Source organism: Phalangium opilio, unplaced genomic scaffold, assembly GCF_054372755.1.
Source record: "Phalangium opilio isolate 3A_F unplaced genomic scaffold, DU_Popi_V2 ptg000070l_1, whole genome shotgun sequence".
Taxonomy (NCBI): Eukaryota; Metazoa; Arthropoda; class Arachnida; order Opiliones; family Phalangiidae; genus Phalangium; species Phalangium opilio.
Genome location: NW_028324182.1, coordinates 10784065 through 10811547, shown reverse-complemented (window position 1 = coordinate 10811547; position 27483 = coordinate 10784065). Strand labels below are relative to the sequence as shown.

The 27483-nt window shown below is 40.0% G+C and overlaps 2 protein-coding genes and 1 long non-coding RNA gene across 5 annotated transcripts in view; 2 read left to right on the top strand and 1 right to left on the bottom strand.

Annotated features, from left to right (window-relative positions):
* LOC149661597 (uncharacterized) overlaps window positions 1-23738 on the top strand; it is a 355782-nt gene extending 332044 nt beyond the window's left edge. The window contains exons 5-7 of one of the 2 annotated variants that reach the window (XR_016368956.1): window positions 14905-15009; window positions 23505-23570; window positions 23642-23738. This is a non-coding gene — a long non-coding RNA (uncharacterized LOC149661597). Of the gene's footprint in view, window positions 1-14904; window positions 15010-23504 lie in introns of both variants that reach the window. The other variant, XR_016368955.1, reaches the window with a different exon arrangement.
* LOC149661598 (uncharacterized) lies at window positions 63-20396 on the bottom strand. Of its 2 annotated transcripts, XM_089843166.1 has the most exons (5): window positions 17477-20396; window positions 15152-17403; window positions 13876-14221; window positions 1936-2061; window positions 63-1446 (listed from the first exon to the last, which is right to left on the bottom strand). In XM_089843166.1, exons 2-5 carry the CDS (start codon window positions 15419-15421, stop codon window positions 1019-1021), a joined length of 1170 nt encoding a protein of 389 aa, XP_089699292.1. In that variant the 5' UTR covers window positions 15422-17403; window positions 17477-20396; the 3' UTR covers window positions 63-1018. The 2 variants fall into 2 exon arrangements, with proteins under 2 accessions (XP_089699292.1, XP_089699291.1); XM_089843165.1 differs by having other exon boundaries at window positions 15152-20396.
* Window positions 23739-23904: 166 nt separating the features above from the next.
* Gyc32E (Guanylyl cyclase at 32E) overlaps window positions 23905-27483 on the top strand; it is a 49256-nt gene continuing 45677 nt past the window's right edge. Inside the window, exon 1 of the mRNA XM_089843130.1 lies at window positions 23905-23912. The gene's annotated coding sequence lies outside the window, so the exon portion shown is untranslated. The remainder of the gene's footprint in view (window positions 23913-27483) is intronic.

Genomic DNA, 27483 nt, shown 5'->3' with positions numbered 1-27483 from the left:
AGAATTATTATAGCTTATTAATGAATATGGTACATTTTCTTCAGGAAATAATGTAGACAAACTTGATACTATATATTTTATTCACTATTCAATGAAAGATACTTTTCGGTCAAATCTCACTGACCTCTAAGATCACAGAAGCAATTCAGATTTATTAGACTATATTTATATCATCATAGTATATATATATTTATTGTGTTATTGAAAAATGGTACTTTAGAAAGAAATGGTAACTCTCTAAACCAAGTGAGAAAAAAATTCCGCAAAAACACGAATCAGTTTAGTACATCTTTTGTTATTCTCAAGAAAAACGGGAATGCGCGAGGATTTTGCCCATTCACGCAATCGATTTTCCCATTTGTGTGAGAAGGAGCACTTTGTATCGATAAGAATCGACAGAAGGGAATTTCCTTTTTTTCTCGCGAGCGCTCTGCTAAGCATAGTCTCTACGAATACTCGGGATAGCCAAGGATAAATTGTTCGTCTTTCGTTTTTTTTTTGTCTCGAAACTTATATCACTTATACCCCTTCTATTTAACATTTTTGTTCAGGGGTATAGTCGAAAAATTTCGACAGAAACAGACTGCCTGTCCCTTAGAAACTAAACCCGGTAAAAGAATGTTCGAAAAAAGCCAAGCAAACTTCTCCCGCGAGTTTTTTTCTCTAGACTTAAATTTATTGGCAGAGTTAGTTGATAGTTTTTAAGCTTTTTTTTTTCTTAGAGAAAAAAAGGCAGGAATTGGTGCTATGCTTAAATTTATCGAGTGTCGTATATCTTAGTCTCCATAGGTAAGGTACGCTTTGCGAAAAATGTTTCTTGAGAAAATTGGCACCGTGTTACTGTATACGCGTGAGGGATAGTGTGTAAAACTCCAAGTCCTCCCCTATTATTTCAGAGAAATTTTCCTGAATCGATTAAGAAAATTCTATCCTCGCTGTTTGCATTTTAAACCACAGACATTGCGAATTTTGATTTGCCGTTTTTGGTTTTTACGTTTATGTAATGTCTCCGTTTTATTTAAAGTAGAGATTCCATTTCGTCCCTAGTAGTTCTGGCGTGCGCCCGATGGGCTCTCTTTTTGTTGTTGGCTTCCATTTGACGATGGGCGTGGGTATTGTGGTGGTAATGTCGTTTGGCCCCGAAATGTTTCTTCTTAGCGTTATTGGCGACGCGGTGAAGGTGGCTGTTCTTGTGGGTGGAGGATGGCGTCGAGCCCGGTAAGGGTGGCGGAGGATCGGCCCGAGGTTCGGTCAACCAAGGGTGGAAGGCCAACTGATGAATGGCCAGTTCGTCGGACGTGGGTAGCGTGGCGTCGCAAAAGGAACACCCGAAATGACCCCGACGTCTCTGATGACGTAGTAGGCGCGCTTCCGTCGCGAAGTAACGATCGCAAACTCCGCACCCTTCTTCCTCTTCGCCGACCCCTTCTTCGTCCTCCAAATCGTCTGAAAAGGATTACGGATGAAGAACTCGATTTATTAGCCAGCTAGGTCCGACCGCCTTTCCCATCCTCAACCATACCCTTTTATTCGGTGATGACTCAACCGTTACCCCCTTCCATAAATGAACAATTATCCACTAAGTTTCTTATAAATGGTCTCAGCCTAGTCTAGGTTAAGAGTCGTAAGTCAGAACTAGGCCTCTATATTTGGTTAGAAAAGAGGTTTTAATATTTATTGGATAACTGCGATAGACAGGATGCAAAATACACTAAGAATTACAATTTATGTTCAGGTAAGGGCTCAAAAATCAAAACCTAGATAAGCTTGGGGGAGATGAAACTTAGTGAAGAGTTGTTTTACTTATGCCCCAGCGTCTATAATCTCTCCTTTTCTCTCTTTCTCGACGGACTTTCTAAAACCCACCCTAGTTCTAACCCTTTCGGCTAAAGCCACTAAACTCTGTAAGGATCCGATCCCCCGGTCCCCACTGACCTGAAAACTCGTCGCTTTCTTCGTCTGTCGTGTTGGTAGTTGTCGTTTCGTCCTCTCCTTCCCAAGGCGAACTGCCGTCGTACATTGGCGAGTCGTTTCGACGAAAGTTCAAAAGGGTGCCGTCCACTAGAAATAATAACAATGAGAATACGAATGAAAAATGCAATTTATTCGCGATATTAATCATCCAGAGAGTCTAGAAAGAATAATTGTTTTAGCCTCTTTTCTTAATGAATATATGAATGATTTAACATCGCCCTCATAAATTTGCATATACTCCCCTTGAAAATCAGAGACGAACATTTACGTAGATTAATTTTCAACTAGATAGCTAACGTTGAGACTAAGAAGAAATATATGAGGACCATATGGTCTAGGATACGCTTATTTTGAAAACTTAGCATTTCTTCAATTCAAAAGTGATTTTGAATATTTTCCAATTACACAAACTAATCAACCTAGCATCATGTCTAAAATTACGCTCTTCCCGAAGACGCCCTCCAACTTTCTGTTAAGTTGATTCGGTGGCAACGAGGCGGTAACCTTTCTTTTTTTTCCTTTCGTTCTTTCTTAATTTATTTTATCAAAACATTTCTGGGAAACTGAACTCAAGGGGAGTGGAAAAGAGCCTAATTTGGAGCTGGTGTTTTCTCCAAGGGAATGAGGAGTTGGGGGAAATCGATCCCGGAGCATCCCCGGCGGATGCAGAGGCGGAGGTTTACTTCGGAAGAAGCTTTTAATCCCTCAAAAAGAAGAAATCGGGACAAGAGGGCATCTCGTTGCTACCGAGAGACTCGCCTGTCTGTCCCCTGACGTAAAAGCGAATCAAGTTTTTGCCCGTCAGAACTACAGTCCTAGGGACCTTCCGTATAAAAGCTACTGTAGTGTTGTTCCGTGTCCCTGATCAAAACACTGCGTCCCATAATCCCTTTTGAAATATCTGTGAAATCTCTGGAGGTTTTTTCAAAATAACCTATCGTATACATAAATTCAAAAACGTGCGTGAGAGATGGAGTCAGTAAATGGTATCGGATTCCGGATTGGATTTTTCATTTTTCCCTTTGCCTATACCCCTATTGGTGTAGCATTTCCTTTTTCTAGAAGTTAGCGGCTCAATTCAGGCACGTGTTTCGGAGCCCGTAAAACTTGGAGTCGCGTCTAATGGAGCTTGGATTCTTTAGCCCCTGGGTCTAGAAAAGTTGGTGGCGGAATAGGGTAAGAAATGGGCGAAGGGGATCTCGTAGGTTTATCCTTGGAATCGCGCGAGTTTATTCCATTCCATTATGAATATTGTACCTAAGAAAACAGCCCAGACCTTTAAGAACCATTTTACTTTATACTCTCCCATTTTCTGGCGTGAATTTAATACATACATTTCTTTTGTGAAAGGTATGTGTTTCTTTCTATCGGCGAGAAGCTAAATCTTAAAATAAAAGACATTTTCCAAGCTCTTTTACCAAAAGTTTTCCCCTCAGCTTTCCCGGGTCTAACTCCTTCGGCGAAAATCGTGAGAAAAGGGTAGGTGGTTTGGTTGGGGAAAAAGCTATTGCGGAAGAAATGGCCCGAGGTATAGTGTATGTTATGTCTGTATAAAGAGTACAAAAAAAAAGAAGTAGATTGAAAGGGAAAGGTAGAACGTCGTTGTACGTGATGGCTGTTTGAATGAAGAGGTTTGACTGACTTCATACCAGTCCGAAATTTCAATATAGTACAGAACGATATGGTCCCATAGGACTTATAGTACCAATTAAAGGTTGCCCTATAACCTCGCGTTTGCTATCTGCCACAATTTACCATGGCAAAAACTGGGTCAACAGCATCTTGGGCTAAGGAAAGCAAAGATTAAAAGGAACTCTTATTTCTCGAGCTGATGGTCACTTTAATATAGGAATGTTTGGAAAACCGGATAAAACCGGTCATCATGTAACTGATAAGACTTCCTCACTCGTAAAATCGCGGTTAATGAAGTCATATTATGGACTCTTAAGAGACCACTATAGTAAACATTCTGGTAATTATTAACCGTTTCCAGTAAAAGAGCGTAGGTTGAGAAAGGTATTCGCTGGAGCATCGCGGATATACTGTAGACTTAGATGGGGTTTTCGCCATTTCATAGAAAAAGAAACGGGATAAATAGAAGATAGAGCGAGGGAAATGGCTGGAGGGAAGAATGAAAAAGAAAAAAAGAAAAGACGGTCGCGAGACGCAGGTGCATTATGTTCTTTTTCGCAGATCGAGTTCTTAACGGAGGAGCTAGGTCTAGCGCCCCAATCCCGAAACGAAAAGAGCAGCTATAGGCGCCAAGTGAGAGATAGAAAAAGGTGCTTCAACATTTCTCCAAGTTCTTCGTTTTTTCTTCTTTTCTTCTTCTCCAATGGTCCGTCTTTTTACGACTTCATCGAGTTCGTGACAAATTTTACGAATAGCGGTTTGGAAAAGAGGTGAGAGAGCCTATAATAGTTGCTTAGCGTCTTGGAACGATCCAAAAACATTGAGGATTAGCTAGTCCTCCTCGAATAGGACGTCTGAGTTTTCCCTGAGAATATGTGACAGTAACACGCGCTAAAGTACTATCAAAGATAGACTAGAGAAACGGCAAATAAAGTCACGATGATAGAAAGATAGGTTTGGTGGTGTATGAAGATCTGGTGCGAACCTCAGTCCCGCGCTTGCCTAGGAATTGAGTGATGACGTCTCTACTTCTTTTTCATTCTTTCTCACTCTTTATTCTCTTTACATCTTCAGAGGCGGCGACGTTTCTCTATCGGGTGGCCTTTTTTGCACCTTAAACGCGTTTAGGAAAGAAGCCAGTATTATTAGGTGAAGCGAGACTACGTGTCTTCTTTTTTTATTCATATTATTTTATTTGAGGTAGATTTTCGAGGAATGCAGTTCGAATTCTAAACAGGGGTGCCGCGAAAATGTCTTTGTTCAACTATGGGAAAGAAGAGAGACGGAAAACATTCTTCGCGAACGTTTCTCTTCTTTTTCTCGACAAGAATTTGGAAATTACTTTTTTTCCTTTTTTGGTTTGGGTTTGGGTGAAGGAAGTGAAAGGGTCAGACCTAGAGGTTAAGAGGAAATAAGGAGAAGGAAAAAAATGAGGGGTACCCGAATGAAATTGGTAAAACAAACTAGCCAGTTTTCAAATTAGAATACTGAGAGAGAGAGAGAAAGGGGTCGTCTTTCTGTTCTGTTTTGTGTTGGAATCCCTTTTTGGGGTTATTTGGTTGGTTTACGGGTTTCGCATATAAATTGCGAATTGACGTTCGTAACATTGGAAATGGACGTTTTGTTTTCCTTAAGAAGGAGTATAAATAGCTTTATCACTCATCACGTCCGATGTAACCCTATCTATACGCGAATGTAATGATGCTTCAAATCTTATTTGATTAAAATCGACTTATTGACGTATACGTCCATGGATGGTTGATTTAATCAACTGGGGAAAATGTAATGTACGTCAGTAGAATTTATCTCGCGATGGAGTTTAGAAGTTAATGGAACGTTGTATTGTATGCTTGAAGTTTTTATTTTTTATTTGAAAGAGGGTATAAACTAATGGAATTATACAGAATTATGAGTTTATCTACAATATTAAATAAGATATGGTTAATTAGGTTAATTTGTGAAAACCTTCAGTTGACCAATAGAGAATTTTTACACCACAATTTAATCTCCTTCCTGTAGATTCCAGTATAGTATTTTATTTAATATTGTAGACAATAGATTCACAATGACAATATTCATTACTGTCTTTCGAAGGAAGAAATAAAAATAAATTAAAATTATCTAGTTTAAACAACCATTTGTTTTAACCAAATAAATCCCAGTCTTACATAAAGTTTAAACCCCAATGTCAAATCTAGTTTATTCTCAAAACTAATAACAATCACCTGAATGTTTAGGATCAATTCCCGTGTATTAAAAGGGGGCGGGAGATTTTATAGGGACTAGTAATTTATCGAAGCTCGCATCTTCTACCTCGATATCCTAATTACTCCAGAACCAATCTTGTCAAAACGTATAAATTCCCAAGGAAAATGTATATCTTCACCTTCGAGGCATGGAAGCTACGCTCTGGCCCTTGGAAATCTCTCGTTACACAATTGCGTGTTCTAGAGACTAGAGACTAGAGGCTCGCTCGAGAGGACCAGAGGATAGAGAGAGAGAGAGAGAGAGAGAGAGAGAGAGAGAGAGAGAGAGAGAGAGAGAGAGAGAGAGAGAGAGAGAGAGAGAGAAGGACGTACTCCAAGATATTTATGACGTCATTCATTTCCCCCCCTCCCCTTCTCCTCCTTACTCATCTCCTTTCCCCCCTACGAGCGTTAATTAATTAGTCTTCTTAATCAAACTGTCCGAAAAAGTTATTCTCAACGTATAGAATCCACATTTTTTATTATAATTAATTTTTTCATTATATTTTCTTTTTTTTTTAACAATGTTCTCTCGCTTCATCTAGTTCAGGGATTTTTTTTCTCTCTTTTCTCTTTCGTTGGCTCTAGCAATTACGAACCGTGTCTAGTCTTTAGATAGGTATCTCTATTTTTACCACAGGACCCTTCCCTTTTTTTACAGAAGAAGGAAAAACTAGGAATAGTAAGGGGAAAAAAAAGAAGGCAAAGAAGAAAATCGACTAGGCCTATAAATCTCATTAATTCAGCGCGACCCTAAAATGCGTTTCTCTTAGCACTATAGCAGAAACAAGTCACGCAAATCAAGATTTTCGTATTAGCTAGGTGTGGTTGCGGGGGCGTGGAGGTCATATTAGTTTCGTATGTTGGTAACGTACAGTACTCGCTAAGGTAATATTCGAGACGGTCCAATGGTTGGGGTACATCAAGTTCTTACCACACCTATCCAGCCTCCATACACAAACCTCAAACATACACACTCACAGATCATAATCGTAAAAGAGAGTTTGTCTTTAGCACTGGTAGCTAAAAAGATATTGCAACTATGTATGTATCACTTTAAGGGCCGGGAAAAGTTTTTAACGACAATTATAATTAAATAACAGCAACCCAGCCTTTATATGTAGTGCCTTTACCGCCTGAAAATGAATCTCTCATTCTCGCCTGCAATCCCCAAAGAACCGTATCGTTTAAACAAAATATATCGACTATAAACACTTTTAAAAAAATCGCCTTCGATACAGCTGTCCATCAAATTAAACCGTAAAAGATAAGCCCTTATCCGTGTGACTTATATGAAAGACACTTCTTAGACAAAAACTCTTTCGTTAAGGATTTCTTTTCTATTTTATAGACACGAATATCTCTCTAAAATAATGAGTATTTTAAATTGGATACCGTGTTTCCATCTACGCTATTAAGGAAGATTGAAGCAATTAACTTCACTTTCACAAGCCTACGCATTAGGCCTTGTGATGGTAGACGGATACATTGTTCTATTTTGAAAAATGTATTATTTTACAGGCCCTTGGGAATAGTGTATCCTTTGACTTATTTGAATTGATTGTTTCCTTGAAATCCCCATCTAAATAAGGTAGAGCTGCTCGAGAACTGTAGCACTTCACCTAAACCCATCCTAAATTTCCCAGAAAGGTGAATTAAAATTTCGTCCGAAATCCGTTTCCATTTATATAGGGCCAATGTTATAATAAAAGGAGTCTTACCTTTATTAGCTCATGCAAACGTAATAAATAAATCTAGCGTTTATCTTAAACAATGAAGTGAACCATGAGATAATAGCTAGCAATATCTACCCGCGCCCGCTTTATACCACCTCCATTGGGATGAATAGACCAACTTCTCCGAACCCTTATGAAAAGATAATATACATTTCTCTTGCATAAAATATTACCAGACAACAAAAAAGTAACAACACAATGCGTGGAACTGCGCTATACGTTATCCTATGGATGCGGGGTGATGCGTGGATCCCTCTTGCTTTCTATCACACATACTCTTTTTTCTTTAGGTCTAGGAAAAGAGATAAACTATACAGGGAGGTGCCTGGAGAAAGCCAACACGTATTTTTATCGGAGGAAAGAATGGGTGATCCCAAAGAAAGGCTTGGCGCCTCTCGTACTATACCATTGGGGGTTTTTTTTTTTGGTTTTTTCGATAATTTTTTTTCCCTTGGGAAGTGGCTTGGCAATATTGCGGGCGAATGGATCGGAACGGAGTACGGGCTTATCCGTCATTGTCGAATCGACTTTGAGATCCCTGTACCCAAAATCAATGGTTCCTATCGGTCCAGGGAACCACCATCCGCTAATAGAAGTAAATCAAGCTAAAGATATAACCCAAATAGACAATCCCTAAAAGAAAACGTGCTCAATTAAAGCTCCCTTCAGTCTTTTTGTTTGGTGGTATCCAATTTCCGGTCCTATATGGGCTTGGGGGAAGAATATGTGCTGGAAGCTGGTAAAGTTTTACCGCGCAAATTGAGGTCGAACCGTGCTGACGTCAGCTCGTAGCTTTAATAATAACTTCGGTTTAATGTACCTCTTCAACCACAAAAACAAGGGGCCGAAAAAAATCCTCGTCTCTACCAAAGATTACAATCTTAAAAGCTATCAATATGGCCAGGAAAAATTGCTTTTTTTATTAGAATTGGGGACGTTTCTAAGCCTGAAACTAACAAAGTCCCTATATAGTTCGGGAACGTCGAAATTTTTTCACAAGCCATTCATACTAGACGCCAAAAATAAAAAAATAAAAAGTTATCTATAAACAGAAATCAAATCGGCTTTAATAAAAGGAGAAAGGTATAAGATATAAGGAACGCGATGGGAACCGATGAGGAGAAGGATGAGGAAGAAAGGCGGGAGTAGTGATGGAGAAGTGGAGTGCCTTCCAAAAATTCTTCCGATACTCGATAGGCTGTACAATATATTTTTTTTACCATTTTCTAAGAGTGTAGGCGTCACTGATTGGGTAGCGAATGGATGGTTGGGATGCTGGGATGGTGTTGGAAGAGGAAGCGCAAGAGGCACGAGATTCTGAGAATGTAGGAAAAAGGGGTGGGTAGAACCATACGAAAGACTAAGGCCTAACTACTCGAGAGTTAATCCGATTTTATCGCACACAATTATTTAAAGAAAAAAATAGAGAAAGAGAAAAGTTCGCGCCCTTTTTTCCCCCTGTTATTTTCGCGAACTGCAGCCTTTTTCTTTCTTAACTTATTTTTTTTTATATACTAAATTCCGCTGCGTTTTTCGTACCTATATTCTTCCTAAACCGTTACCATAGTAACGCCCACTCCGTCGTTTCTCCGGGAAAGGTTTACATTTAGTATACTTTCTATAGAAGAAAAAGTGTAGGCTTGAATCCCGATAGAGAAATATAGGGATGAGAGAGAAGGGGGAGGGGTTGAAATGGGGGTAAAAATGAAAAATAATGTTCTGGCCTTTTTAGATATAGGGCGGAAGATTGTACATACCAGAATAATTTTTTTTTTTTTATTTTTAAATTTTTTTTCTAACCTTAGACAAATTAGTGATGTCATTGGGACTTTCAAGTTTCATAGCAATCATATTTAAATTAAGGTCGGGGATAGGTTTAATTTTAGAAGTAGGAATGGAGAACAGAGAAATGTGGGCGCGCGTCAACGTCCCGGACCCCCTTCCACGGGACGGAGGGGTATGAAAGAAGAGGCGGGTCATAGCGACAGAGGTAAAAAGGAATTACGGATTTTTCGCCGTCCCCGTCAGAAACGTCATCAAAACGTAGTTTAAGTGAGCCAATAAGATAATTTAAAATTTCGTTATGTGTTGGGGGGAGGGGCTCTATACTGGACTATGAGTCGGAATAACTGAAGTAAATACTAACCGTTCTCCATTCCCACTTCTAAAATTAAATCTATCACTGTTAAGGTTAATTAGTTTAATTCATCATAGAAATAATCTGAATAAACAAAAATAAGATAGATCAGTTAGATACTTCTGTAATCGAAATTTGTTACGGTATTTCGAGTGAATTGGCCCTATGGGGATGTTATTACTCCTTAGGTCTTAGTAGTAATACTGCCTTTCTTTTCTTTCTTTTTTTTTTCCTTCTAAATTTATCTTCTCTCCTCTTTGTGTGTCTGCTTGTGCAAAAAGAATGTCCCTGTTCCATAAACTTAGTTGGTGGGGGACCGTTGGGTGCTTTAGAAAAGGGTTTCAAATTTATTTCGGAATGAACAGTGCGGGAGGAAAGGACAGAGAGAGAGACAGAGCGGGAAGAAAGTTTGGACTCGACTCGACTGAAAAAAAACGTACCCTAGAATAAAACAATAAAAATACAAAGATAGGGTATCTTGGTTTTTGACTTTTACGAGTTCCGAATTAATCGCCTATAAAATTTCCGAAAACCGAGAAGCGTACGTATATAGGGATAGTTGGAGGTTGAAAATAGATAAAACAAGATGGTTAAAGATAATTTGAAAACCTTTTTTCGAAAGATAAAAAAATTAAGTGTGAGTTTTTAGGGTGCTCTCTGATATTTGGCAATTTAAAAGTTAAAGTGTTATAGATAAAATTGCTATCAGTTTAATAATAGTACCAATAACTTCAACTCGTATCAAATAGAGCTCGAGAGATAGTGCTAGGTTTGATAATAAAAAAGATGTTTTTGGACTCCTGAACTACAAACTTTAGCAATTTACAAGGCAAGTCGAAACATTCTGAGGATATCATAGATAAAATTGCCATGAGTAGAGCTAACAATAAGGTTTTTAAAAAGTTCTATCAAACTAATAAACCCTTTTAAGCCTTAGGAATTTCCCAGGTACAAAACGGAAGACAACATACCCTAGCTTTATCTTTTAAAAAATGAATTGTTCTTTTGTTGGGACCTCTTTCACATCGATAGATATCCGAAACCAGTCAAACCACCTCCCCACTGCCGTTAATGACCAAAGAGTGACGATGGGAATACCGTGATTTTTTTTATTCTTTTTTCCCCTTAGAAAAAAAAACAAAATTCTTTTTCGAAAATTTCTCTTAAATATCCTTGTCAAGCCTAGATATGGCTGGAGAGAGAGAGAGATAGATGGTGGATGGAAAAAAGGGGTAAGCCTTGGCCTAACTGAAAGGTCTTTGTCTTTATCATCGTATAAACGGTAACGCGATCTGGATTAATACCCGCGGTGGCGAAAGAGGTCAAATTGGGGTGGGGGGAACCTCGACTTAGGCCTTAACCATACTTAGGGAAGATCTTTACTCCAAAACCCCCAATTTATTCGCCATTCGGGGGCGAGTCGGGGTCGGGTGACCTCTCGGGTCACTCGCTTAATCTCTCTCAATGGATTGACTCCCCCCTAGCCCCCTCCCATCAGCTCTTTATTAGAGAGTTTAAGCATCCCCTAAACGCGTACGTGTAGCTACCTTCCACAGTGCATTAGACCAATGCATTGTCAAAGGTGGCTACACGTACGCGTATAGGGGATGCTTAAACTCTCTATTCTTCTTTTTGTTACGTGTACGGGTGACGTGTTAGGTATTTACTTTTAGGCTCTCTCTGTCCTGGATGGTGCTCCGTTGTTAACCCTGTCGTCGTATTCCTCCTTGTTCTCATTCCAAATTCCCTCCTGCCTATTGCTTTTAATTACCAGATAATGGAAAAGCCAAAATTTAATTTAAATCATTCCCCCTTCCCTTTTGGCTTTTGGGCTTTCTATTTCAGAAAAGCTTCGGTCTGTCCAAGGGGTGTGTTGGTACTGTTTTATCTCGGGTCAAGCAATTTTCCAACCGATTATCCCAAAGAGAAGGGAGGAATATAAGTGATCGCAATTCCTGCCTTGTCTCCAAGGATGGGAAAAAAGAACAAATTATTAGTACTAGGTTTTGTCCTTTCCCTCTATCTCTCTCTCTCGAAGTCACCATCGTTGATGAGATCATTGGGACAAGGGTTACTTTTCTAATTCTTTTTTAAGGCCACCAGTAAAAAAGATTGGGTTTTTTTTTGGCTCATCAGGAGCGAGTAAGCAACAACCTATCCAATCCAATCCAATCCGGTTAATGATAGCATATACACATCTTCATCTTCTGTAGTTGGAACACAAGCTTAGATTGCTAAAATATCCACGGTTTATCCGTGGTAAACCCATCTTCTTTAAACGTTGGATTCTTCTATGTCAATAACCGCCTTCCGCTTTCTCATGCAATTAATCTACAGGGTCGCGAACTTATATAACAATAATTTACATTTACTCATGCAGCTATAGTCGACAAGATTTAACTATACGAAATCCAATTTCCAAGCTAATTTTGTAAATGACGCTTCAGTCGATGGTTGGTTGATCTAGCGTATCGTAGCTCTGCACCCTGTGTATTGATTCGGTGTTAAAGGTCTCTTGGCCGGCCAAATCGCTCTATTACTTGGCCGGATAAAATGGGACCCCATTATAACGATAACTCATCGGGTTTTAGCTAATTTCCTTGCCTCTCTATCGTTGATTTGAGAATGGATGTATGTTAGCTTTTCCCATCGTGATTTTTTTTTTAACCAGCTTCTCTTCTTTAGTGGGTACTTTATGTAAGCGACAAGACCGCGTCGCCTGTTGAAAACCTTCCTATCCATTTTACCGGTCTTTAAATTCGATCTTTTTCAAGCCAAGCCTGCTTGCTATAGCTCTTAGTTCTTTGCCTTGGAAAATATAATAGCCGTTATACGAGTTTAGTTACATTATCCTTGAATGTGCAAAAATATTCGTATTTTTAACAAAATTACATTTTCTTCATTTAAGGAGGAAAATGTTACTGAAACTAAAAGTAATGTTTATACCTCCTGTAAAGATGATAGAGGCAGAATCTCGGATTCAGACATCAGAAAAATAACTAGTTTTAGAGCCACACTCTCGCGTCTTCCAAACACAAAATCTTGGCATTGTTTTTTAAGTTTAATATTCATGGAAGAATTTAATAAATTTTCAAATTTAGTTTTTTTTTAAATTCGGTGGAAAAGGGAGTTTGAATATGATATCGATTCTGTCAGGGGAATATATATAGAACCCACTCTATTGATCAACAAAAATTTTCTACATCCTCTTGATTCCATATTTATGCAAATTTGCGCCCGGGGAAGAGGTGCTATATAGGGAGTCGATGGATTAAGGGGAATTTTCGATTAGGTTAGACCTCGAGAATGTCTACTGGCTTTTGGCTAGCCCGGGTAGGCAAAAGGGTGACATACCAAAGCGGGTCTGCTGGGCGAAGGACGAGGCCTCTTAATACGCCTATAAGCGAGTAATGGATGTTCTAGCTCCTGGTTATACAAGTCGATTTCCCTCGAAATTGAAAATCAATCTTTTACGTTTACGCGAAGAATATTGAGCCATGAAAAATGTTCCCTCTCAAAAAATATATCTTAAATAGACCCCGCGGTTTATGTAATATACAAAGGTAGAATCGTACATCTTATAAAGTTCCCTTCGTATCGTATGGGATGGGATAACTGAACGCGTACAAAAACCGAGCACGTGCAATGAAAGCTTATAGGATCTAAACGTTACTAGAAATTTCACAGAACGTTTTGCGCTGTGGTTCAGTAAACGAGGATCTGTAGATAAAGACCATTCGAAATGGCAGGCGCTGTTTTAGAGGTTCGCGCGCTGGGTGTTAATATGTAAGAGGTATTCCATGCACTATGCTCACAAAAAATTACTGCGCTAAGTCCATGATAGAAATGAGATATTGTTAACATTTCTACAGTGCATGTAGCTAATAAAATCGTGTCGTAATTTCTTACATCATTAAATAGGTATAAAAATCTGTTTTATATTTCACCCATCATTTTTAGAGAAAAGATTAATAAGAGTTAAACATGCAGTCCTGAACGATATAGTAAACTGGCAAAAACCCAAATCGTGTCTGACGACAATGATTCTACTAAAATATGACGTAACTAGGTACTATGGAAGGTTTCCTTTTTTACTTCAATAAATAGACTAGCTGCTAGCCTTGGGAATGAAATAACTGGTTATATTTACCCGTACTGACGGTAGCCGAGACGTGATGCGGAGAAGGGAAAGGAGGGGTAGGCCTCTTGACCAAGGCGGTGACAATCTCCCGTCGTTGACCGGGGGTCGGTGTAGCCCAGGCTTCGCTGGTGGCTAGGGAACCGGTGTCTTGGTGTAGGGAATTGGAATTGGATGAGTTCGAGGATGAATACGAGGCCGAACTGAGTTTCATAGCCCGTCTAACCAACGGAGGCACTCGAGCCAGGGGCACCACGTTCAATACCACTTTGGAACATCTTCCGCGTCTTTCCAGTTCTCGTAGTGCCGCTAAATGAGCGTTATTCAAAGCGAACCACTGTCCACCCGACTCGGCCACCTATGTGAAATGATTTTGAAAAATGCAACAACTTTAGTCGACGTTAATTTATAGGTTCTTGTATGGGAATAGGAAATTGCCTTGACGTAATTTTCAACCTTCTCGTTAGTACTGGTATATTTGTAGCGAAAAATCCTTAAGGGAGTGTACATATGGGCTCAGATTCGCCTATCTCTGATTTCATTGTAATGAAATTGTGATTTAACTTGATTGTAATTACGGTGTAATCACTGACGGCCTTATTCTATCAAGCGCCCAAAGTTATACTTTCTCTTTCCCTCCTTTATTCCCTTTTCTTCCGTTTCGTTAAATGTTTTTGCCCGTCTTTTAATGGCCGTAATAAAATTTCCTCCCAGTAAATGGTATTTATTACCCCGTTCTATTACTCTTATTTTTCTTCTCTTTCTTTTCTCGGGTCGGTTCTCTTTTCCTCGGAATTCTTGGGTGCTCGAAGTAAGGTAATAAGGGTCGTTTATGGTTGATTACGGATTCCCCGCTTGTCGCCAGAGAGAATCACTTGTTAGTCTATTTCGACACGTAATTCTCAGGAGGGAAAAGTTGGCTGGCGGAAAAGGGCCACCCCATTAACGAGCGCGTCTCCTTGACGTGACTCGAATCGTTAAAAATTGTTTCTCTAACTCTCTTCACGCCCGTAATCTCGCGTCAACTTTTTATTTTCTTAGGTTCCAATTGGCTTTTCCAGAAAGCCGATGGAGGATAATGAAACCGGGCATCGCTTTGTCAAATTTTCTTACGAAAGGCGAGACCTCTCTTCCTAACGGGAAAGGGTCTGTTTCGTATCATCCTCAACCCTACCCCCCCCCCTACCATCCCAAACCGAGAAAGAATTGGATTTGGCTCGGGTAATTTGAGCGATGACGGATGATTAGTGGGAATGTATAATTTGGAAGGAATGATGGCGTGTCTTACCTGCAAACGAGGTGGTTCGTCGCCGGCCATCGCGTAGCTCTCTTCGAGCCTCTCGAGCCAGGCGTCCCTGGTGACGGGGTCGAAGGTAAGAAGGCCGCATGGGCAAGGCAGGAAACGGACTTGAGAAGGCGAAGCCGTGGGACATCGTCGCCGGAAGGGACCCAACCAACCGCCGGGACCCCACCAACGTCCGTGACCCGACGCGTTGAGGCCCGACGAAGACGGGGCGAAGAGTCGGCAAAAGAAAGCCCTGCACGCCGAAGCCGCCATTCTAGCAGGGGCATCCTCCGAGCCCCGATCGCTGCTCCCGGGGCTCTGATCCTCGAGGAGAAAGAGAGAGAGAACGCGGATCTTTCCGGAGGAGAGGAGGAAGCGAATTCGGAGAAACGGCTGGATACGATCCCGTATACTCGCGTCGTCCGACTAGAGTTTCGCGAATCGATGTTTAGCTAGGCACAGAATTCCGGACGCTAATGACGAGTTTTTGGAAAGAGCCGCCAGAGGATGATAGCTAGGATGTCGTCGGAGCCGCGGTGTGGGCTGATTTCAGTTTGGAATCGAGCCTGGTCTTTCCGTCTATAGCCAGGCTGTTGGATCGACTCCCGCCGGAGAAGAGATGCCACGATTCTCCTCCTTCCTCGGCCGCCTTTTACTCCTTTTAGAGTTTGCCGTTTCTATCATCGACTTCCTCCTCTTGCTTCCCCACCTTTCCCCCTGTTTTTGGGGTGACTCGTGCCGCCATCTGTACCCACCGAACCCGGGAATTAGACGAAGGCGGGAAAACGAGGAAGAATAACCAGGCGTATCACGCTTTCCTCGCTGTTAACATCTCGCTCTATAAGTAGCGAATCGCTTTTGCCTTCCCCCTCTCTCCCGCCCCTTTTATCTTCTCCTTTCTCCCTAGTCTCTCCTTCGAGCTTCCTTTTAAGATCCTAGCCCATACGCGGATTTATATTTGCGTAAGATATCGCCTTCGACGAAATAGGCTAGTCCCCACGCAATCTCCCGGATATAAATCTGTTACCATAACAACAACGGACCGCTCTCTATATCTCTCTTTCTCGTAAATATACGACCGAGGTCTGGCGAGAATGATGACGCTTGAAAGCGCCGGGAATTTTGTCAATTTTAGCTTTAATTCGTTAAGCCATTAAGAGCTAGAATAATCGGAATGAACTATAACGGGCTCGCTCGCTCTTTCCACTCGGACGATCCCTAACTCCTACGCTCTTTATATCCCGTACGAAATATTCTCTGAGAGGGAGGCTGGAGGAAATCGAATAGTTTAGCGTAATTAACGCTTTGTTTCAGGCGGCCTCTTTCGCGCCTGATCCACGTACCGTCCCCTTTGCCTCGGAGCCTTCTTGGGTCGCGCGGGCGAAAATAGGGTAAAGATAGCCCTCCGGAATAATAAACAACCTCTGTCTAGCTGAGGCGACAATTCTTTCGCGGATAATACCGGCCATTAGGCCAACAAACAACAAAGACGTAACAGAGTCCACTATATAGTGGCGATATAGTATTCCCGCCCTTTTTACTTTTCTCTTTTAGACAAAAATATCGTACAAGGACGTTTCACCTCTGTCCGCCGTAGAACGAAGCCCACTTAAATAGGGTCGTTCCCAATGAACGAAAAGACAAAGTATCTTTTCTTATCTGACCACGCAGAAATGGGATTCTCGACGTGGATGACCCGCTAAAATATATTTTGTCTATATTTCCGTATATCCAATCTTCTTACCCTCGTGGCAAAATCTTTCTCTCGGTGTCTCGAGTCAGAGTTTCGGGGTAAAAGGGCGAGCGAGATTTTTATCCGTGTCCTCGTATGCCTTCGCGAAAGCCCTATGATAGATAGGAGCGCTTTTATATAATTGATGCTTCGCAATTGGGAGGGGGAGCTCGGCGATTAGGGCCAACGCTAGGGTACTCTAGCGAGTAGTGGTCGCTCCGAGAAGGAAAAGGGTTTTCGTCCCCTCTTACTCTTCTTAGTCACCCCCTCTCCCCTCCGCTTTCAAGTTTTAGGCCTAGCTAGATCTTGGCGTGTTTTGAAGTGAGGCGCGCCCCTTTTTAAAAGCTTCGGGGATTAATTTTGATCCCCGCGTCTTTAATGAGATTCTTTTTAAGTGGATGGGTTGAAATGTCCGGGGGTGAAGGGTAAAACAGACCCACACCCGCCGGAGGTAAAACTAAAATTCCTGGAAGAGCCAGGCGTTAGATGTTTGATTCCAGCACTCGAAATATTGGAAAGTGGGCTAGATGGAGGAGAAATCTTTTAGGAAGAGCATTGAAAAAAAGTCTTTCCCAGTTTCCCTCTCCATTTCTCACCTTTCATTCGGGTCGGGGCCAAATTTTGCATAACCCATGAATTAATTCATTTCTATCATCCTTCTCTTACGTAGTAGCATGCCCTTTCCATTCTAAAACTGCGTATTAGAACGATGTACTTGGTAATATTGAATAGATTCGTGATACCCGTCGATCCAAATTTTGCATATCCTTTTTATCTCTCTCTCTTTCTGATAAAAATAATTCTCTTCAAAACGTTTTCGGGAATCGAAAGGGCCTTTCTAAGGATGAAGATGAGATGAAGCGAAAGAAATATATATTCCGAAATTTTTAAAGGAGAAATCAAAAGAAAAAATAAAATGGAAATACGCCTCTAGAGTGGAAGAGGAGAGGCTTGCGAAATAGCTAACTGCAGACGAAAATAAAAACTTCAGTTCTCGATAGCTAGGCTTAAAACGTAACAGCGTAAAAGTACCTATATCCTCCTACCCCCTCTCCTTTCCCATAGAGTTAGTTGCTCGTGCACCTTTTCACTGCTTGAAGACTTCGACCGATACATCACGTTTTCGTACCTACTAGAATATTTTTCTCACCGTACGCGAAAGAAGGAATTCGTTTCAGTTGGACTGTTCATGGCGTACGAAGTTTATTTTACCTTTACGTATCTTGGCGTGCCACGAACGTTGTACTTGATTTGAACTACGCGGAAAGAGCAAAAGATGTGGATATAAAAAAAAAGTTTGAAATGAAAAACGCTGACGCGAAACGCGTTTCGCCAGCAGGAGAAAATGTCATTCGCTTTAGCGAATAAAAAATAACCGGGGTTTCTTTATTTTGCTTGTTTTGACAGATTGCGCGCGGGCTGCGGGCGTCGAAAGCTACAAAAGCCTGGCTGGTACGCTACGAGGTCGTAAGGGTCTCTGTGTTTTTTCCCCGACACCTTTCGAAGCTTGTAGATGGGTTTACAATATATATTGCGATACTGATTTCTATCTATTCTATTTGTATTCAGTATATATTATGGTTGAGGTATACTTAACGAGGTCAGCTAGTACCTTTTGCATATATGAATCTTAAGCTATCGTTGTTGTTACAATTTTTGTAAGGATCTACGAATCCAAGACTCCGCTTTGGTTGGAGTCCGTGGACGCGTATTGCCTTAAACCATATAGGAAATATAGTTAGATAGATGAAACGACAGTATAGCGTTATAGCTCTCGCGTGTTATGGTGGTGAGAGAAAAGGCGAGGAAAGGAAGCGAAAAACGATGAGGAAGGAAGAAGCTGGCGCGTCCTCTCTTTACATCGACGGCAGCTGTTGTTTGTTCTATCTAGATCCATTCCCCATCTCCCCGTGGCCTACTGTATATCCAAGATGAAAATAGAGAAAAGAAGAGATGGTAGCGCGAAGTGGGTAAAAAAAGAGGAAAGAAACAAAAGAGGGTGGGCTATAGCCCCTCCCGGGAATCTTTTTTTGCCGAGTAAAAGCGCAATAAGCGCCTCAACCGCTGTCAGAATTGTCTCGTTTATGGTAGTGGTCGAGGTATACGATATTTATTTATTTTTTTCTTCTTCTTCTTGTTTTCCTAGCTTCCTTTGTTTCTCTCTTTTTCCCAAAATAAGGGTGATGGGCTTTGAGATCTTTTTAGAAAAACGCGCGCGACCCAAAGGAAGGATTGCGAGTTAAGTAAAGGACCGTATACGTAACAGGGCTGGAAATAATACATTCAGCTCGTGAGAAAAATAAGACTTTGTTTTCGGGTGGTAAGTTTAATCGCAGAGTTAATCCTCTAAGATTGTAACCAAGGGTGTATATATTTTTAGAATAATTATCGTATTTAATCAACTCCAGGCGATTCTGGTCCCTAATAAATTGAGAGATTCCGCTTTGTCCGGGAATGACTACAGCTTAGAGTGAGTTGTAAAGGGGATAGCATTGGAAAGAGCAGGGATAGTTTATATCTAGCAGCGTATGTCGTAACTGTAAGTTGAAGGAAAAGTGCCTCGGCTTTCCGTGTTAAAGTTTCACTCCCCCTTGCATCTTTGGCTTGATCTGTAAGTTGGACAGGGAACGCGTGGGGTTTGATGCTGGCTTGAAAGCCCGCTGCGTGAGAAGGGAACTTAGAGGAGAAGCGACACGATCTTGCTAGCTGCTCCCGAACGAGACGTCGCCTTGGCAACGCGTCCCTTGGGGATAACCAAGCTCCATCATCCTTCTCTCTCTCTGTTCCTAGCTGCATGTACTATAGCTCCCTAGCTTTCGTCCCTTAACTAGTGCACAAAGACTGCAGGGTCGCGAGTCACTGTAAGGGACAGAGAGTACCTCGCTTCTGGGCACCGAAATTGGATTTAGTTCGAACTTCGCCTTTATAGATAGATGGTCGTGGTACAAAATGTATTAGCGATAGATGTACTCTTGATGTCAATTCATCCCCCCTTTTTTTCTTGCTTTTACTCAGTGGAGCCGACCTTCTTTTCGGTACAAACAAGCTCTCTCTTCTCTCTGTGTTCTCTCTCTCTCTCTCTCTCTCTCTCTCAGGGCCGTCCACGAGCTTCCATCTATTTTCCCGCTTCCCGTCTCTTCTTCCGTTTCTTTTCATTCTTTTTATTATTTATTTATTCATAACCCTTCGTAAAAATCAATTTTCCGGAGATGGCGAAACGATATAAAATTAGCCCAAGCGCCGCCGTCCATAATGGTGGCGCCCAAGGCCCTGTATTGCTCTTTTTCTATACATATATCGGGTTCTATCTCCCATACCATACCAAGCAGCGGCCTACCAATGATGTCGCCAAATATGAAAACGAAGAGACTTGACTAAGATAGAGCTGTTTCATTTTGAAATTACCTGTCAAAAGAAAGGGGACAAATATTAAATCAGAGGAAAATATATTAGGGTTTTATCTACATTTTAATATATTGAAGGAAATAGATTTATTCTAAACACGCATATATATTTATATGTACGTCAAAATATTTAATTTTATATTTGCCATTGCTGCCTGTGTTAAACTTATTTTAAAATTATTTTGGTTCTATTTCTGGTCGCCATTTTCCAAGATGGCCACTCATTTTAACTTAAAATATAAATATCATGCAAAATTAGAAAAATCGGTCATATCGGTAAAAATGTAGACTTTTGTGAAACAGTATGATATTGTGGGAAAGCCAACTTGTAGGGGCAAAGACTTAATGTATTTTCTACGAGACCCCTGTAGAAGTGTTTCACTTACACTACATACGTATTTTGGGGGAAAGTTACCTTGCAGGATATGATTCCATCCTGATATTGTTATTTACATCCGAAAATGTATTTCACTGGAGGGTAGTAATTGTGTTTCTAATCACGCAACGGCTTAAGTACAGTTCCGAGTTCTCAAACACGACTAACTAATAGATGGTCCTCAAAACAGAATTATCGCTGGTCCGCTGAAATTACTGGCCAACGCCTCGCTGCCCTATCTTCTTTATGAAGCCTCTCTCATTTACTTTATTTTATTTATTATCGAGCTTTATTTGGATGGGAGTATTGAATAAGAAGAAGAGGGGAATGCGTCGGAAGTCCCCCTCCAAACTCAAAACTTCCCTTTTCAATTCGTACATCATCTTTGGCGATAGCCTTTGTCTACCCATATATTGAAAATGGAACGTTGGCATCCATTCTATTTTTCGAAATGGGAAGTTTTTTAAATTTGTTTTTCGTTGACGGCCGTTCCGCTTCTTCTTTCCTTCTTCCTTTTGAGGTTCAAATGCGAAAAATATATTTCTAGAAATTTGTGAAAAGCGTGCGGGCCTTTGAAATCAATTTGGTCTCTCTCTGGCGCTGTATGGTAGTGGCGTTGCTGTTAATTTTCTCGGCCGAGATATCCAGCGGCTCCGACGTCCGCTTCTTTGTCTCTCCATCTGTTAAATAACGGGCCTTATTCAATAATATAATGGCGCGGCTAGTTACTCCCTTTTCTAACTCCGCCTCCATCTTCATCACTATAATTGTTCGTTGTCACCATATATAAACGATTAGAATTGAGATAACTTATTCTAGAGTCGAGAAAACCAACTTTTCCCAAAGCTGATCGTGTATTTAGATGTAGTTAGTTGTAAGAGAATTGATTAATTTCTCTCAATGCGACTGAAATCTCTCTCTTAAGCTGAGCAGATGGTTGTGTTGTGGAGTTGTCAAATACCCTTCATAAATAACCAGTAAGATTTAAGGTTTTTAAACAAAAAACCAGATAAAAGCATATTTTACTTCAAATTAGCCGCTTCCTCGTAGGGTTATGCATTTTTTATATTGGGAAGGGTAACACTCTAGACGCGTTCGGCGCTTTGATTTCGTTAAGTTGAATTTTTAATGAGCATTAAAGAAACACTGGGCACCAATCTCGAAAGATATGTTACGTTTAGGTCTCTCGACCTTTTCATACAGTTTCAGCGAGACGTAGGCCTTTCATGCGGATTTTGAATAAATTCAGTAGTATGAGTCTATTTAAGCGTATATCTAAGCCTAAATCCAACTAATACGTAAATTGGCTTTGACACGTTGCTCACTCGTATGGAGGGAAAGTTTCAGAACAAGTTTCAACTACACAGCCTCGCCGCTCGCCATTTTCCCCCTATACAGGGTGTGCTTTCAACGAATGCTTTGAAACATTCTGTAGGCTATCGTCCCTTCAGTCTTTAGCTTAACTTAATCACACGCTGTATACATTCGATTCGGGTGAATTCTCCTTTAAATAAAGGATGAAGTTCGGATAAAAGCGCGCGGCGAGCGAGGGTATAGGAAGCAGAATGAGAGTTTGCGAAATAGTTTAAATAGTACTTGTACGGGAAAATGGGAGGTGTATTCGTGTACCATTGATGAATTAAGAGAAAGCGACTAAAAGAGAACTTTGAATACCTTGTTAACACCTTTGGCTTGATATAGCTTCATACCATGAACGACTAGAGTTAGAAACGAGGCTAACGTGTGGGCGTTTGGGGTTGTACCATATGAGGTGACATAACGATTCTTTTTTCCGTTCTTAGCACTTCCCTCTCTCATCTTTCTCCCAACCCTTTTCCACCTCCCGCATACCGTTTTTTTATTTTATTAAATTGATATCCCCAGACCATCAATTCCAATTTTTGCAGCGATCATATCCTACCTCACCTATATACCATCCTCATGCAGTTCTTTGCACTAAAAAGTTCTATTGAAAAAGAAAAAAAGTGGAAAATTGTATGGATCCAAATATACTTTTTTTCATGACATACCGTCTTCGTATAGATGAATTAATTCAAATTTCCCTTGAATATTGAATTGAAAAAGCTTATAAAAGTGTTTCTTAAGTGATAAATGTCTTATATTTTATTCGATATTCTTGGAGATTTGATTGTACTTAATAGGCACTGAAGTAACATTAGGCGCGAACCGAGGCTTAGCGTTTGAAATTGGGCTTTATGAAATGTAACGTGAGAGAGAGAGAGAGAGAGATGGGGGAGGGTTGGATAGGAGACGGAAAAGTTACTGGATAAAGAGGACTTTCAAGGGATGACTCGACGGTATAACTGTCATCTCTGGAAGAGAGGTGGATGAAGCGAAAGTCTTTTCCAATATTCTTTCTTTCCATCACTCCCTCGATAGACCTACTCGTTTTCTTATGGCCTAAAGCGCGTTAGGGAACGAAACGACTTTCGCGCTTCCCAAATAGGCCCCTTTATACCTATACCACAGAGACGTTGACACTGCCAACGGTTGAGAGAATAGGGAAGAGATAGCGCCATAGTCTAGTTAAACAAGGGCTCCAAGCTGACTCAAAGTCCCTGGAAAAACCTCAAGTGTTAATGAACAAAGTCAACAAAGAACCACACACCTTTCATTCCAATTTTTCATAATTTTTAACGTACACTTCCAATTTATTCTTATAACTTCTACTCCTAGTAATTTAATTTATACTCCACTAATTAGGTATACCCCAAAACTGTCGTCTGCTAGCTAGCTCTATTGTTAATTACTAATTAAGCTTAGAGTTTCGAGAAACACGGGGATTAAATATTCTTTGCTCATAATTAACTTTTAAAATTTCAGAAATGTAATCGAGTATTCAACTGTATTGTCGTTGTTGAAAGCTTTGCAAACATTCCTACAACAACGGTATGAATGTTTTGGACGGAATTATTCAATAATTAACAAATAACGGTGGAATTACCAATAATTGAAACTAGGCCTTGGCGACATGAAAGCACCATTTGAATGCAGAATTTTGGGCCTTGTCCTTAATTGGAAATTCAACAAGTCGGTTTCAATTCCGGCGTTTTGGTGAGTAACTAAATTATTAATCATGATTTGTCAAACGTGTACTTTGGGATGAAACCCAAATCTATGGAATTTTAAATAGAAAGTTGCCCCGGGGTTCAAAATACATTCATTTCTAGTTGTTGTTCATTCGGTACGTGTCTTGGTGCACTTCGGTTTCATTTTATACTCCCTGTAACGGTGGGTAACCGATTATTTATTACAATTTCGCGAGGGTGATTGATGAGCAACACAAACCTCGAAACCATATTGGGTTTGTAGGTTGTAAGAAAGATAGGAAATTGAGTGAGCACTCGCTCTCTCCTAGTTTTTCTCTTTCTCGGAAAAGGTAACAAAGCTAGAAGAAAGAGAACTTAAGTTTTGGGTGTCCTGGGACCAAAGAATATCATTTCTTTTTTTTTTCTTTTTTTTTTTGGCGGGCGCGCGTCTCCCAAAAGGGGAAAAGAAAGACGAGAATGGGAAAGGGAAAAAAATTCCTTTTCCCTAGATTGTCGTATATAAATTTTATATATATATATATATATATATATCGGATTTTTATATCCTCTTCGTATATCCATCCGACTGCCTTCTGTCGTTTTTCTCTTATTCTTTGTCCTAATATCGTTGCCATCCTCGTCATTCCAAGAATTTGTAACGCGTTTCGTCGGAATGTCAAATTCTATCAGAAAAAAATACTGGAGAAATATCTAATATCGGAAGGGAATAGCCTAGTAGATTTTTGGCATTCTTTATGAACTTATTTTTAAGCCTTGGGGGTAGGACAGAGTTTAAATCGAAGTAGATTAGCCTGAAACTATCAGTATCAGATTGAGGCAGCCCGTATCTTCGTATTATTATTATTATTAACAAGAAGCGATATCCAGTTTACTAGGGAGAAGGTATAAAGTCGCTTTATTTGTAGCTTTATCTCCAGTCCAAGCGTGGGTCCGGAGTTAATCCGCGCCTCTAAATTACAACCAGCTCTATCTCATTGGTTCTTGAAAACTCACGTCAGCGCGACGCGAATGACGAAAATTACATATTTTCCGACTAAGGAGAGGCGAAATAGCCCGGCCTCCTTTTACGTCCCTCCTTGTATTTTGAAAGGGGACTGGCACTATAGCCCGCGAATACTTAGGCATCTACACCTTCTCCCTAGTAAACTAAATATCGCTTGTTGTTATTAAATATTGTAGACCAATATAAGTTCTTGGACATTTACCGCTCAGTTTGACGCAATGAACCTGACCTTTAATTTTTGTCAAACTTATCAGAAAGACCTTGATAACTTTGAATTAATCTATTACTGGACAATTTAAACCCTTTTTAACTTTTTTGCCATTCACGGCGCGTGTGGATGCTCTAGAAAGCGTTTTTCAATAGCGTTAATTGAGTATGAAGAACCGTTTTGATGAGTTTGGAATTTTTTATGCACTTAAGGAAATCTTTTTCTCTTCTCTCCTCTCTCTAGAGTTCGCTTTCTCTTCATCATTTAACAAAGGAACATATTTCTTTTATGGGTATTTTGCCCTTATTTTAATATTTTTTGCGCCAAGCCTTCTTCCCTGGCTAAATTGAAATTATCTTTTTAAAGAATCCATTTAACTGTATAGTAAAGCCAGCCTAGCTACGGGATGCATTTTCATTGTTAGAGTAGATATGCCTTGAAAATAGGCTAAAGATAGGATGGGTCGTCTCATTTTATATGACCTATTTTTGAATATAATGTAATGGGAGATTCAAAGTAAATGGTTGTATAAAAATACCGCTAAATTTAGTAATTAGGGATATTACAATTAAAAAGCTTGAAGTATTAGCATTGAAAACCAATTTGTTGAAACATTGTTCACATAAAATGGTAATCCGCGCTGATGTTTTTTTTTTCAGTAATTAACTTAAACTATTAAAAAGGGGACACTTTCGCGTCAGGAGATGGTTTGGTCACTTTTCTTTCCGCCATTTTCGAGGGGCCGATCACTTAATGTAATCGTTGTACACGACTGTACCTTTAACTGTTCTAAAGTGATACGCCCAATCTTTAAAAGCCCTGCCCTCGACAGTGCAAAAGTGATTACACGTAATCCGTAATCGATGTTCAGGGAATCTGATAGTGATTAGCCCCTCGGCCATTTTAAACCATAAGTGAACTTTTCTAGCCGCCAATTGCTAAGATGACCTTGGATTTATAAGGTTTTCAATTGAATACTTAACAGTATTGTTCCTGTAAAACTATTTAATTTCATAATTTTTGATAAAGCAGTTGATAAGTGAGTCAGAACTCGTATAGAGCTTATACTAAACAAACTTTAATAGGATCGCGTGTCTCTTTTGCAAGCCCTAGCTATTAATTCTATTCATTCTTAAATAAAACCCCGTAAAAAAATTGTCTAGCCCATGCGAGTAAGGAAATACCATTTTGTTTATACCCATCATTATATTTTTCCTGAGCCAAAATGGTCGTCGGGTTTTATTATATTATATATTTTTAACGTCATAAGCTAAAACTTTTCTCTCGTTTAAATAATAAAGAGAAGGGAGTTTTCTATTTATAATCTTATACGGAGGAGGTTCAAGATGAAAGAGAGTTAAATTTCCAGATGACTTTTCCACGGTAAAATGAGTCTTAAAATGGCTCAATTTAGGCCGCTTTACTTTATGCAAATATATCGAATGAACTCGGGTCGGATGAAACTTATATAAAATAAAAGATGGGTGGTACAAGGATGATGTATACTATATCGTACCCTGGAGATTTGCTTCTCTGGCCTTAATAGGATTAGCCTGAAAATTAATTAGTTTTAGAAGAAACAATACCAAGAAAGTCTACGTCTAAGTTAAGGTCGTTAATCCCTGGTAATATAAAGATTTTTAATTTAAATCTGCCTTCGTTTCAATGCTCTATCTTAGTAACAGCAGGGAGTTGTAGAAAAGGAGTCCGGCGAACCTATACTCCCTCTCCCACAGTTTGAGCAAGAGGGGTTTCATTGGTTCCGTCTTGTCACGTGGGTTACTGTTGGTATATTGAGCTACTATTTTACTCTCTCTCTAACAGAACAGCCAACTGTTGGTTGCTTTTCATCCTTCCCAAGATTATCGCGAGAGGGCACTTCGTAGTGCGAGTTTTTTTGCGGGAACTCCGATGCCACTTCCCACGTGATAAGCGATAGCCAAGTTTTCTATCTCTCCCGTTGTGGGTGTCAAGATGTACAGGTTGTCAGTCTAAAAGCTGCGTACAATACTGCTCCTTTTTTACTCCTCCCTGGTGATTGAAATGAAATTTTATTAGAAGTTATGGCGTTGCATGTCGTGACGAAGACATAATTTTGGTTTTTGCCAAAGCTAAAATTTAATTCAATCTCGCTACACGGTATTTCAAAGTGGATGAAAAAGACGAAGCTTCGTAAGCGGCCTAAATATTGATTATATATATTGACTTTTATGTCGTCCGTCATTTATCAAGTTATTAAAGGTCGAAAAAGATGAAATAACCAAACTTTAACTGATAAATAGGAAAAAAATACCTAATTTTTAGGGTGTTATATCAAATCCCATGCTTTGTACAATACGAATCCTGGTTTATTTGTTAGTATACATCATCCATGGTTGCGGTAAAGAATAATACGTGGGTGTATGTGTATGTGTATGCATACCTGCTTTTGGAATTTTAACTTATTCGAAATTTAAACTTACCTTATCCTCTTATTCCTTTCACCATATAATACCCTACGTTCCGCTTTTAAATTTTTAATGTGAGGTGTCGTGAAATACG